At 38.3% G+C, this 12,939-nt stretch overlaps 1 protein-coding gene and 1 long non-coding RNA gene across 10 annotated transcripts in view; one reads left to right on the forward strand and one right to left on the reverse strand.

The window, feature by feature from the left end:
* LOC118737429 overlaps positions 1-946 on the forward strand; it is a 153,816-nt gene extending 152,870 nt beyond the window's left edge. Inside the window, exon 3 of the long non-coding RNA XR_004992812.1 lies at positions 537-946. This is a non-coding gene — a long non-coding RNA (uncharacterized LOC118737429). The remainder of the gene's footprint in view (positions 1-536) is intronic.
* A 203-nt stretch (positions 947-1,149) lies between these two features.
* Positions 1,150-12,939, reverse strand: part of LOC118737427 (rho GTPase-activating protein 7) — a 396,184-nt gene continuing 384,394 nt past the window's right edge. For 4 of the 9 annotated variants that reach the window (XM_036467902.1, XM_036467901.1, XM_036467903.1 and 1 more), the window contains 7 exons: positions 4,812-5,920; positions 4,602-4,747; positions 3,933-4,528; positions 3,384-3,867; positions 3,039-3,311; positions 2,787-2,966; positions 1,150-2,568 (listed from right to left, as the gene is read on the reverse strand). In XM_036467902.1, the coding sequence (XP_036323795.1) occupies positions 2,454-2,568; positions 2,787-2,966; positions 3,039-3,311; positions 3,384-3,867; positions 3,933-4,528; positions 4,602-4,747; positions 4,812-5,920 (2,903 nt within the window). In that variant the 3' untranslated portion in view covers positions 1,150-2,453. The remainder of the gene's footprint in view (positions 2,569-2,786; positions 2,967-3,038; positions 3,312-3,383; positions 3,868-3,932; positions 4,529-4,601; positions 4,748-4,811; positions 5,921-12,939) is intronic. The other 5 variants (XM_036467908.1, XM_036467910.1, XM_036467907.1 and 2 more) reach the window with 4 other exon arrangements.

The raw sequence follows: 12,939 nt of genomic DNA on the forward strand, positions 1-12,939 counted from the left end.
CACCCGGATCCGATAGATATATAAATATTGATTCATAAGAATGCTATACCATTTCTATGAAAATTTGTTTTTTCCCCCGTATAAAATACATGGAAAACTTTGGGCGCTTTGAGCGAACTCTAAATATTTTTTGATTTCTAAATAATGAAATAAGGTTATACTTTTTTCGGTAAAGAAGTGAGAGCATAATAATTCCGACTTCACTTTTTCTCATATGCATTTTTGGACCACCCTAATGTACATACATACCTTTAGATACAATTTTCTAAACTTTGCGATCACAAATGAACGCTTCATATTGTTCGAGAAGGTTTGCTTTCATTTGCATCCAGAAAGTTACCAGCAGCAGGATCTACCAGGTTGGCCTCGTTTTATCCTTGCTAGCTCTCAAAGGACATAACGCATTGAAAGCATTTAAGGCAGTGGTTGCTATACTTACGTCGCCAACTTCTTCGTTCATATCCTTTTGCATTAAAAATAAAACATTTTTTGTTATATATGTATCTGTATATGTTTTATTTTATTACTTATTTCAGTTACGTAGAGCAGCAAAAACGACATCTGAGTAAACACAATTTTATATGTCTAAATAATTACTAAAATTGTCCCATCATTTGTATACATACATACATTTATTTCCTTGAAATGTTTGGTACTCTTACTGCTGACCAATTTGCTCTACTCATTTTTCACATAGAGTTGGTATTCGGGCACATAAATTGTTTAAGGTTAGTACTTTACAATTATTTGCTGGGTATAACAATTAACTTAATTAATTTTATGTAATTCTTCTTTCCCACTCACTTCTCTCTTTTCAGTTTCTCTCTGTCAATGCAGCATTGCATTTGTCGAGTTACTCGTAACTATTACATATCTGGTTCCATACACAGTACACCGTTAAGCTTAAAATTTAAACAATTTGACTAGTTGAATTCCATTCCACACACATGTAAATTATTTTTTTTTTTTATGATTTAGTTAATAATTAACTGCATTCTCATTGCCAGTTGTGGGGTTGGTTGCTTTTGATTTGTTTTTTTTTCGCTTTTGAATAATTTACTGTTACATACTCACAATTCATGTGCCACAAGTGTGTGTGTGTGTGTTTTCAAGTGTTGTCCTAATTTATGTATTAATTCTAATTTTCACTGATTTTTTCATTTCTATTACCTTATGATTAATTAAAAATTTTTGCCCAACTTGCTTTCCTATGAAGCTTTCATTTCTTCCTTTTCAGGCTTATGCATACATACATACATTACAGCTAACAATTATGTATACATTTACCAAACGTTTTTTTTTTTAGTTTTAGTTGAGTTTAGCATATAAAATGTGGTACATATACATACATTTTATTTTGGTACTCGAAGTTTGAAAATATCTATTAAAAAATCGTGTTTTTATATACCTACGTATGTATGTATGTATGTAACTCTGAGTGTTATTTGAGTTTTGTTTCTTTATGTAGATTTTTTAAGAAAAAATAATTTTTCGGTAAAAAATAAACGTTTGTGATGCTTAGTTTTGAGTATTATCTTGTGTTAGGCGACTAACATACATTTCCATTAACTGCTATATTTTTTGTTTGCTTTTGTTTGTATTTTCTTATTTTCTAGCGTGGTTCAATGCCTTTTAAATAAAAGTTATATTTCTGTTTTTAATATTTACAATTATATTAATGGTTAAGGATACGAAAAAATATTGCATACTGTCAATTTGGGAAAATATATGAACCTTTTCCTTATAATACATGTACATACATATATACAAAAAATATGTTTATTTACTTTAATCTGTTTTTCTTATTATATATTTTTTAGGTTAATAATAGTACTATTTCCCAAATAGTAGAGTTGATATTTGTGGCGCTTTCTACTGTTGGTTGAGAATGCATATTTTGATGCTCCTATTTATTCATCGATTTTTTGATTTTTTTTAATTTTTGGCAATGTAAATTTTTCTATTTTGTGTATTATTTCTGAAGTGTTTTAGAGCGCACGAGAGTTATAATAATTTTTTGTATATTTTTCACGCGTACTTTTCTGTTTAAAAATTTCTTTTGGTATTATAAATTTAGAAAAAAATAATAATTTCAAAGTATTTAGGGCACGTACGTAGGTACTTTTTAAGTTTTGTGAAACCTTATTTTATGCTCTTAGTTCAAAAAGTGCTCGCCTTTTACTCAAAAAAGCATTTTGCAAAATTTTTTTTGATTTTGTTTCTTTGTTTTTCTTTTCGCTTGTAAAAAGTAAATGCCTTTAAGGTTTGAGACGTTCGAAGTTTCGTAAAAAAGAATTTGTAAAAATCAGTACTATCGGTTTCCATAGTTTTGTGATGTCTTTGGGGTATTTCGGCATTACTTGGGCATCAAAATTGTTTTAAAGTTTGTTTTTTGTCCCCTAAGTTGAGTCTGTGTTTGCCATTTTTTCCATTTAATATTCGATACGTCTCCATTACACCTTACTTTCGGGTCCGTCGGCCACATGTTTGAATGCCATGCGAATTTTGGATAAATAATGCGAGCAAATGTGCCCGTAGCTCTTGTTGTACCATTCGGGTGTGCGGCCCCTGAAAAAAGAAAACATTTATGATCGAAGGATTAAAATTTGGACATAGAATTTTAAATTAGAATTTCGATAATTTTTTTGCACTTTGCGTTACGTTACGTTGCATTGCGTTACATTCAGGTGAGGCAATTTTAATACATATATCAAATTTTCATATACATAACATTACGCAACGTTGTATACATATGTATGTATATGTGTACATTTGTACCCACTTACTTTACGTCCACTCGCGCCAAGTGCATAACGCGCGAACGCCCACTGCCGCACGGCTCGATCAAGTAGCGCGAAGCCAGCACCACACCCCTTATAGCGCCGAACATCGGCTTAGCTTTGGCATGGTCAATGGAAGTCTCAACAATGACGCAAGCGCCACGTGGCAAGTCTGTTTGCCAAGAACTGCATTGGAAAATTTAAAGAAAATATTATTTCAAACAATTCTCCACTCATACACACAAACTGCTGTTTTACCGTAAGACACAAAAATCGGTGGTGAACTGGCCATCTATGGCGTATTGGAAGATTTCAGTGCGCTCATCCAACTTCTTGACTGTTTGGCTCTCCAGCAAGTTTACGTCCCAGGAGGCGCGCTGTTTAATGACATAGTCCAGCACTTCCTTCGGCGGGCCCTCGACTTCGGTGGTGCAGCGCCACAAACGCAGAGGATGGCCATCGCCAACCTTCTTGTAGGCAATGTCCACATTGCTGTCGTTTTGTGATGAGATCGTGAACCAGCCACGTGTCCTGAAATGAGAAAAAACAGGTTTCGAATTGTTTCCATTCATAACGTCACATGCTCCATTCTATCACACTTACTTCTCTCTGCCCTCCTTGATGGTCGCACTCGTGCACTCGTACAGATAGCCGCGCCAATTGTGGAATTGCATGCCCTCGCCAAGCGCCTCAAGCGGCACCGGTTTCGACTCTTCCATATAACCAAAGTTGCATTTGCTAATCTTCTCTTTGTTTGCCGTAAAAATGCGTTTGTAGTTGTCAATCATGAAGGCCAGGCATTCGTGTGACGCCTTCGCCTCTTGCAGCTCCTTCTCGTCGGGCACGCCAGCGCCTTTGCGGCGTCGTGGCGAGGCTGAAACCGAAGCAGTGCCCGTAGAAATGCTGCTATGAAAGAGCGACGGGGCCAAGCACACAGCCAAATTGTTGGCGGTCATTTGATTTTGTTCCGCATTGGCTGCCACCAGCGTGAGGAACTCCAGCAACGCATAGAGTATTTCGCGATTCTCGTCGGGCAGTAAAAGCACCGCACATTGAACAGCCTCCAAGCGTACATCCTTGGGCAGATCTGCAAATGGTAAATGGTTAGTCTACGATTCTAATTTTCTTGTTAGTCAATTGCTTTGAACTTACGTTGGAAAATCGCAGCAAACGTCTCGGACATTTTTGTCGTAAGCAACGATTCGGGCAGGTCGCGGAAATACTGTTTCAACATATCGGCCACATCGTAAGCCTGCTGCGTATCGTAGACCTCCATGCAGAGCACCGAGGAATCGAGCTGCTCCACCTCCGACTTCAGCTTGATAATGCGTGACTTGACGCCGCTCTTGCGGAAGAGACCAATCTGATCGAGCGCGCGCACTTGCAGCCAGCGGAATGCAGCGCGTATCGGCACAGGAAGCGTCTGCCCGGTGCGCTGCAGCACCAGTAGCAGCGGTACACCGAACACTTTCTTGTCTTTGTAGTCAGGCATTTTAATTTTCTTAATAAACTTCGGCAGTTCCCAATTCCAGCCGGAGCGATGTGTTGGACAATAGCGCTCCATGTAGCCAGTGAGTATGACCAGCGCCAGCTTGCGCAGAACGTGCAGCTGTCCCGCCGACATGGCGGCAAATGGAATGCCATGATCATTTACGTTAGGATCGACTTTTTGGGAGAAACATTTGCGGAAAATCATTTGTGGGCGCTCTTCCATCTGAAAACTGTGCCATCGTACGACGGGTTGACTGCTTAAGCACGAAGTTAAATGAATAAAAATAAGCAGTGTTTTTTTTTTTTTGCTAAAATACGCAGACGGCTTACCGTTTGACATGGTCCGCTTCCTCAGGTTTGGACTCTTTGCGTGAGGTGGAACGCGAACGAAAACTCGCAGTGCGGAAACCATCACGCTTCTTCGGATCCTTGCCCAGGTTGAGAGAGCCGCCGCGTGCCAGTTTCTTAACCTTGATCTAAGCGATAAGATAACAAAGGGAAACAATTTGATTTGCCTAGTCTACACAACAGTTTACTCACCTCAGTTGTGTTCGAATTTGCATCCTTGATCAATAGCTTTCTGCCGTGGTGACACTCCGAGTCTGAATGCGCGCCGATATCGTCTACCTTTCCAGTACGCTGTAAGAACCTGCGTGTCTTGGATGGTGTCTTCCGCAGCGACAATTTACCACCCGCTGACGACTCCTGACTATCGCTATAGTATGAAGACGAATCATCCGACTTGCCTTCCTTCAAATGCGGCATCGGGTTGGAAAAGAAATGTAGTGGACTTGTGCGCATCGAACGTGGTGTGGTCGGTGTGCGTTTGGGACTCGCCCGATTCGGGCCAAGGAAACTTTCACTTTGCGAAGGTACTTTGAGCTCATTGCCAAACATGGGACCCTTCGGGAATGTGTGCACTGGACTGACCGCTGATGGCGATGGAGGTGTAGAATAAACAGCATCAGGTTTGCGCAAGCTACCACGTTGTCCCAGTTGAGACAGGTCTAAAGCGTGTGGTCCACTTATAACAATACCTTCGCGGTTTTGACGCTTTCGTCTGCGCGACTTTATCGATTCGACGCGGCGCAGTAATGCCTTGGCACCATCTTTGAAACGTTCACTGCCAGTGCGACGCAAACGCACTGCCGCTGAGTCGGCAGACTCATTGAGCGTGGAATCTGTAGAGTTACCGGGCAGCGTGAGCGAGAGACCGCCGCCAGTTAGGTCGTAACTGTCATCTTCAAACCGATCGGGGCTCGATTCCTTGGACGAGCTTTCCGTCTTCTCGATATTCAATTTGCCGGCGGGTGGCAGCTCCAAACCCATTTCACCGATGCGCGACCAACGACGTATATGTGGCTGGAATGTCCAATTTTCGCTGAGTGCACAGTTCTCATCGTCGGAGTCCTCCTTCTGCTGGTATGAATCGTACGTGAATGAGTTGATGATGTGTTGTACTTTAAGGGGTAATTTAGAGAGGGGAAGTTGACAAACCTGCGGCGTTTGCGCCTTGTGCGACTGATCGAGACGCATGCTGGCACAGCGATTTAAAATGCAGAGGCGTCGGTAGAGCGACTGCAGTTGATCATTCTCAAGGTTGGTGTGATCCTTGGCCACGTTGGTGAGGTCGATGGGGAATTGGTGATCTGCAATTATTGCGAGAAGAACACAGGAAATAATATTCTTAGTTACTGTAAGGTTAGCGGTAAAAAATAGGTGACCTTTAAAGGCGAAATAATATTACTGGAAAAATGTTTAAACTAGAAACTTTTGCACTCGCGTTTAGTTTTACTACCCCCTATATGCAAATTTAATTTTATTAATTGATTTGATTCTCTCACGACTAAGCGTCTACACGCCATTTGAACTTAAAGCAACTAAAGCACTACAGCCAGCCGTTTGCTGCGCTCGATGCCGTGAATGTGAAGATAGAGAAACAGTTTCTCAACCTATTCGGCAATTGCCGTTAACATGCGCGATTCTGCCACGAACGATAAGTTGAAATTGAATATGGGAAATAAAGAAAAACTCAAATGTAAATGTTAAATCTGTAATTGCCAACTGCAAAATGCCAGCCGCACACTCTGACCCCCGCACACCTCTGCGTCTGGCCAACTAAACGTTTGGGACGCTGTTGGCCAAAGTCACAAACGCGGATGCGAGCCTAAAGATATTTTATTTTTATTTTTTCCCCTTCGTTTTCACTCCAGACGGCACTTTTGGCTGTTACAATTACAATGTGGGCAATCGGGTTCTTTCTACATACGTGTCATCGTCGCAGCAGTTTTCAATCGCTAATATTACGTCGGACGATACAGCCGCCGCATCAACAACAAATCTTAGCTAAATTGCAAGAAGTAAAACAGAATGAATTTTGAATTTACGTAGTCGCCTTGATTAGTTAGTTGGCTATTGTGAGGATTCGCATCGCTAACACTACCACACTTCGTTATGCAGCCCCCTTCCGTTTCCTTCCAAACAACGAAGTTAATGCTGAAAGAAAATGTGAGATGGTGGGAAAAACTTTTAAGGCGTTTGTCGTCGTCGACTGACTGTTCTCGCCACCAAAACGTGTGATGCGAGTTGGCGGCTCGTGGGCCCTGACGCATGGCCACTAATGTAAATATTGCTGTGACGCGTTGCAATGAGGCGCCTCCGCATGTGGCACATGTGTCAATCGATACTACCAGCGTCCGCGGCGCATATAGTCGCTCCATGTGGCCAACGGACGGCGGATGGCGGATGGCGGATGGCGGACGTCGAATGGCGCGTACAGCGATTTGCTGGCGTAAATTATTGACAGCCAATTTGATTTGTGTTGTCGGGAAAGCGAGTGAGTGATGTGTGAGTGTGTGGATTTAAGTCTCTACAGAGAAGTCTCTATATAACGAACCTTGATACAAAGATAAAGTCAAAATAACAGAATTTTGTTGAGTCCCCTGAAAAATCCTGGTAGTTGCGAAATTTTCCATACAAAAATGCTACACAGATATGTGTTACGTAGAATTTTTGAGCATGAAAACCTTCGGAATATATTGAGGGTTAAAGTCCCGTTGGCCAAAGCCTTTATATAAGGAAGCCTCGACTCAACCGCATTTATATAAATAATAGCTCTGATTCTGGAGTACTCCATGAACTTACAGGTTTTTACAAAAACTTACAGGCAGTTGCCGGAAAAATTATCCCGCACTCCAAATTCCTCCAAAATCCTGCAAATGAGAGCGATTTTTGGAGAGTTGTGTAGAGAATGAAGATTTTACAAGATTTTAACCGAACTTTTTCTTCTCACTTCATAGAGTAATTTTGCTGTTTGACATTTTTACAGGATTTTGAACGAAAAGTATTGGATTAGAGCTAATGTATTCTGTATATGTTGACGGTGAGATTCCCGTTATAACGCATTTTCATCTTCCTTCATCCTCGTTATATCGAGGTTTTGATATCCTATATATATATAATGAAACTGTATATGCAACGAAGCATTTGTTCAACCTTTTCAACTTCGTTATATCGAGGTTTCACTGTATATATGTATGTATATATGCACAGCTTGTGGTATGAATGACAAAGTTATTGAGCAAGTAAATATGTAAGTCTAATGAACTTGTAAATAAGCTGCGGTAAACACACATGTGCAATAGGGTGGCCAAAAAAATGCATGCGAAAAAGTGAAGTCGGAATTTTAATACTCTCACTCCGTAGGATTGTCATATTACCGGAAAAATTATACCCAGTTTTTTTATATTGACATAACAAATATATATAGAGGTCGCTCAAAGCGTTCAAAATTTTCAATGTATTTTATCATGATAAAAACATAGCAAGGTAAAACCATGAGAGATAGTCTTACGTTTGCCATATAATTTAAAAATTTAAAACTCAAACTCACACACACACATCCTAATTTTCAATCTCAAACAACAACAGTTGTGAACAATTTAATTTTTTTTTATTTTAAATGAATTTGAAATGCTTGCAAAAGTCAGAAAAACATTTTTCGTGTAAACGATATAGAATTCTTGAAAATCAATATTTTTTTCGATCAGAAAACTTTGTTTTCTTCACGAGATTTTCAACGATAATAGTCAATTGTTAATTGGCGGCCGCTGTGCGCTACCACTCCGCAGGGTCTGGGTTCAAGCCCGGTTCAATCCAATATAAAAAAAAAATAATAAATCAAAAAAAGTTGTTTCTCGCCAGGCAATGGCAAACCTAAAAGTGAATTTCTGCCATGAAAAACAGCTTCGCATAAAAAACCATCGCCGCTCGGGGTCGGCGTAACACTGTACATAGGTCTCTCCCCTTTGTGTGACAACACCAAGGCGCACGCCACAAATCGGAGGAGAAGCTCGGCCAAACACTTAAATATGAATATGTAAGCGCCAATCTATTATTATTATTTAACAATTTTTTAAATTCTTGAGATTTTTTATGGGCCCCCTATTGCGTTTTTGGGGTCTCAGGGGTCCTTTGAAAAATAGCCAATAATAAAAGATGGTAAAATAAACAATTGGGTATTATTATTAAAAGTTTTCTGAATAGAAAAAAGTTTTCCGACCGAAAAATACTATACCATTCTATGAAAAATACCATTTCTATGAAAAATTATTTTTCCATATAAAATAAGCTACCTCTAAATATTTTTTGATTTCAAAATAAGAAAATTGGCGAATTATTTCTTTCGCTATTTAACAGTCCTAGGGACTTTCCTTTATTTTTTTTTGGACCACCCTAATGTACACACATTTGTTTGCATATTTGTAACAAAGTGTAGAAATCGATAGTGGAAATTGCTTGCTCAGCAAATTTAAAGGAAGTGTCTGGATTTTTATTCATAAATATTGTTCATTTAAATTACAAAATTAGCTAAGGAAAACAATTTGAGAAATAGTACATTTTTGAATATTTTCATTAAGTACCGTTAAAATTAAGTAGGCCAAGATATAGGAAATTTGAAAATAAAATTTCTTATAAACTAAAATTAATGAAAATTTAATGGGAATTCGGTAAGTGTATGCCAAAAAAACAATCACAAAAGATCCGCAGCAGAATATAACTAAATGGTTAAAGAATCCGCAAAAAATTAATTTGAAAGCAACGGTAAATCCTACTATTACTAATTCACAACCAACATTAAAGGGTTAGAACAAATAATATTTTTTCCAGTGAAAGAAAAAGTCATGTTATGCTGTCCGCATTTTGTTCGTCTATCGGACTTCTACAATTCTCAAAAGAGTCCTGAATCAGTTTAAAACACTAAACCCCAATTTCAAATTTAAAATATTACTGGGGGTTCATTTTCACCTTTTGATAAACAACATCTAATATCAGTGTTTGAGTACGATTCCACAATGAAAAAGTTTCTAATGCCAATCATTTTCACTTCGAAGATATTTAGACATTTATTTTTTGACCCCCCTGTGCGAAAATATGAAGGTATATATCTCAAATATGACCATCTCTCAATCACTTGACTTACGAAAGACTTTTTACTATGTTAGGTTTACGATTAAGATGATGAGTTTGAATTCAAAATTAAAATTTTCTGCAAAAAAATGGACAATTATTTGAGTAATAGGAAGACGTTTCACTCCAGTTGCATCTGGGATCCACACATAACTTTTTTTCTTAACAGCGATCGCCCGTCGTCTGCCTTTGAAAAGCTTAGAAAAAAACGTGAGACAGACGGCCACGCTTATGCAGATAAACAGACGGCAGTATTGCGGATTAACGAGCCGCAGGGTAGTGGGTTCGAGTCCAACGGCCAGTAGAATTTTCAATTATTTCGGTCGTATTAATTTTTTTATAAGTTCTATATTTTTTAACGTTACTTTCAGTTAGTTACTTTTGACTTTTTAATAAAATTAAACTCTAAAAATGTAAATTAACTAATAGTAAAATAAAAAAAAGGAACAGTCCAGCGCCTTCGTCTTGGTCTGCAGGCTGTATCGGAGATACAGCCGCTATATTTAAACGTAGAATACGTGGTATGGTTAAGAGCATATCCAAGTCAAAAACGAAATCACACACTAAGAAAAAAGGGGTTTTCCAAAATTTTACAAATTTACATACTTCTAAGTGAAAAGAACTCAATGAGAATATAAGCGAAAGCCCTATTTTTATTTTTATTTTATACCATTGTTTTTTTCTACAGCTTACTGAGATTTAAAGATTTGAAATTTTGAACAGAAAAGATATTTATTGAAAAACCTTAATATAAAATTGTTTGAGCGCTTGAAAGAAATTTAATTCAAACTGAACATTTGAAAACACATTTACATGTTGTGGTTGTAGCTAAGGGCGCAGAGATACTTGTTACTATTTGTTAACTTTCGGGAAGACTCGGGTTCGAATGCTGTTAAACGCAAAATATAAATTTTGATTTTTCTTAATTACGAAAAAGTATCAATAAAGTACAGAACGAAATCATATTCAGACGAAAAAATCTCAAAAAACTCTGCGATTAGGTTATAAATAGCGCGCCTCTGTTTATCAAAAGCCGCATTACATACGCATACATACTTTTTGTCTCCTTCCCACACTTCCAACATATGCACGTGTTTGCAAAATGATGACGAGGTGATTTTGTATGGAAAATCATTTATGCCCATATATTTGAATAAAATAAACATATATAGAAGATATCAACCAATACTTCCCATATACCAAACGAAAGGAAAACTCTTGAATTTTTGATTAAAGAAAACAAAAACAAAATCATTCGAGCGGTTTTCGAGCATTTTGGTAATGAAAAAAATTTGCAAATTTTTTCAAAAATTTTTTGCCTTAAAATGCTCAATATTTGTTAAATTTATATAAAATTTGTACCCGATAATATTTCTACTGCTCCAAAGAACCTATATCCCGAAAATGAAAGTTATATATGCCAACAATAAGTTGCTAGAGCACTTTAAAGGCTCAAAATTGACCCCAAAATAAGGCAATGTTTACCGTTGTTTTTACGACAGAAACCGAATTGGTTATTTACAAAAATGAATCTGTCGACAGGTTTGGAATTTTATCTTTGAAACGCCACACTTTTCTTTGAAATCGCTTTATTAGTTCTCGTGCAATAAGCGTTTTTGTGAAGCTCTAAAAATTACAACTACAACATTTGAACATAGCCCCCATACCTTAAGGTAAGACGTATTCTACGTCAAAATGTGAACTGAAATAAAGCAAATGAAAATAAAATAAAGTAAAACAGAATATAAAAATCAAATCAAATAAAAAATAAATTAATAATAAAAACAAAATTTTTTTTCTCAATCGCTCCAACCGAGGATCGAGCCCGGCAGCTACAGGCTTGTAGCACACCACTCTCAACACTCGACTACCACCGACGCCAAACTCGCCTGCTTTGTTTGCTTACTTGTACAAAAGACAACAGCTGGCGGCTTTTACCAGTGTTGTCATCGAAAATTCTCCGGATCTGAGATAATTCTCAAAAATTACATGTGTCACAGAGATATGAGTGACAGAGATCGGCCGTGTGGCTTAAAATAAATAACTATTTATTTACAACATATTACAGTTAAAACCTTAGACTTTTTTTTTGTTTATTTAGTATAGAAAGACAAGAAGTATGGTGACTCTTTTTTGCAACTTTCTGAAAATTATCAACAGCAACACTGCTGATGACTGCTTAGCCTACGGTGTCCCGTAAGTATGCCTATGGCTATTCTTAAGTTCTTTTTCAAAAGACTGAAAAAAATCGAATCTATTTAAACTAAGTATTTGCTCCAAGTCATCACTTAACTTGCCATAGTCCTGCTTAACGTCTCCAGTGCTGTTCTCTCATTGGTTTTCTTTAATTTCTGAGCTCTTCTTTGATTTTAACCCAATGTCTATTAGGGCTGAACATCTAGTCAAAAGGTCGAGATGTTGAGTGCATTTGCGAGGGAAGTTTTTAGACGGGGTTGCGTACGCTGTGGGTGTTCAATCGACTGAATAAGGATTCTGGGAATTTTTGTACGAGTGAGAGATGTGCCAGTGTGAGGGGTTCAGAACTGGTGGTCAGAGCAGCGTGGAAGCTCAACTAGTAGCAGTGTCGGCTACGAAATCTGACCGGAGACTTAATTGTGCTCCAACCTGCTAATACGTCACAGCCCTTCGGTAAGTATATCGGCATGATTTTACGGAAAATACTTTAGATAGGCTTCGATCCCTGTGTTCATTTCCGCACTGCCGATTGGGACCAATAATGCTTGCACTTCAGGCCGCTGATCAAGGCATTGGTTTTGAGGGACTAACGTAAAACATATTGGCGTCAGCCAGGTAAGGCTGAGGCCGCATATGGATTATAGATGCCGCTTTCCGGTTAGCCTGTCTGTTAGCTTATTTCCCCTGTGGCCTGAGATCCACAGTAGCTGGATGTAAGTTGTCAACTCAACCCTGCATACATCCACATCAGAATTCTCGGGCTGAATCCCCTTAAAATATCAAATTTTTTGGCTCTTGAAATGGTTGCGTGGACGTGCTTTTTCCATAGAAATGTGGTGTGCCGGACGAACTTCAGATATTTACTTTCACTGGCAACACTAACTAAAACTGCACCTATTTGCCATATACTCTGACAGGGGGGGAAATGGTGCAACGGAAATGATGCAACAGAAATGATGCAACGGAAACGGTTGGGGCTGAAACAAGTACTTCTTGTGTGTAT

Source organism: Rhagoletis pomonella, unplaced genomic scaffold (assembly GCF_013731165.1).
Source record: "Rhagoletis pomonella isolate Grant_MI unplaced genomic scaffold, Rhpom_1.0 Rhpom_scaffold_00004, whole genome shotgun sequence".
In the NCBI taxonomy this organism is placed as follows: Eukaryota; Metazoa; Arthropoda; class Insecta; order Diptera; family Tephritidae; genus Rhagoletis; species Rhagoletis pomonella.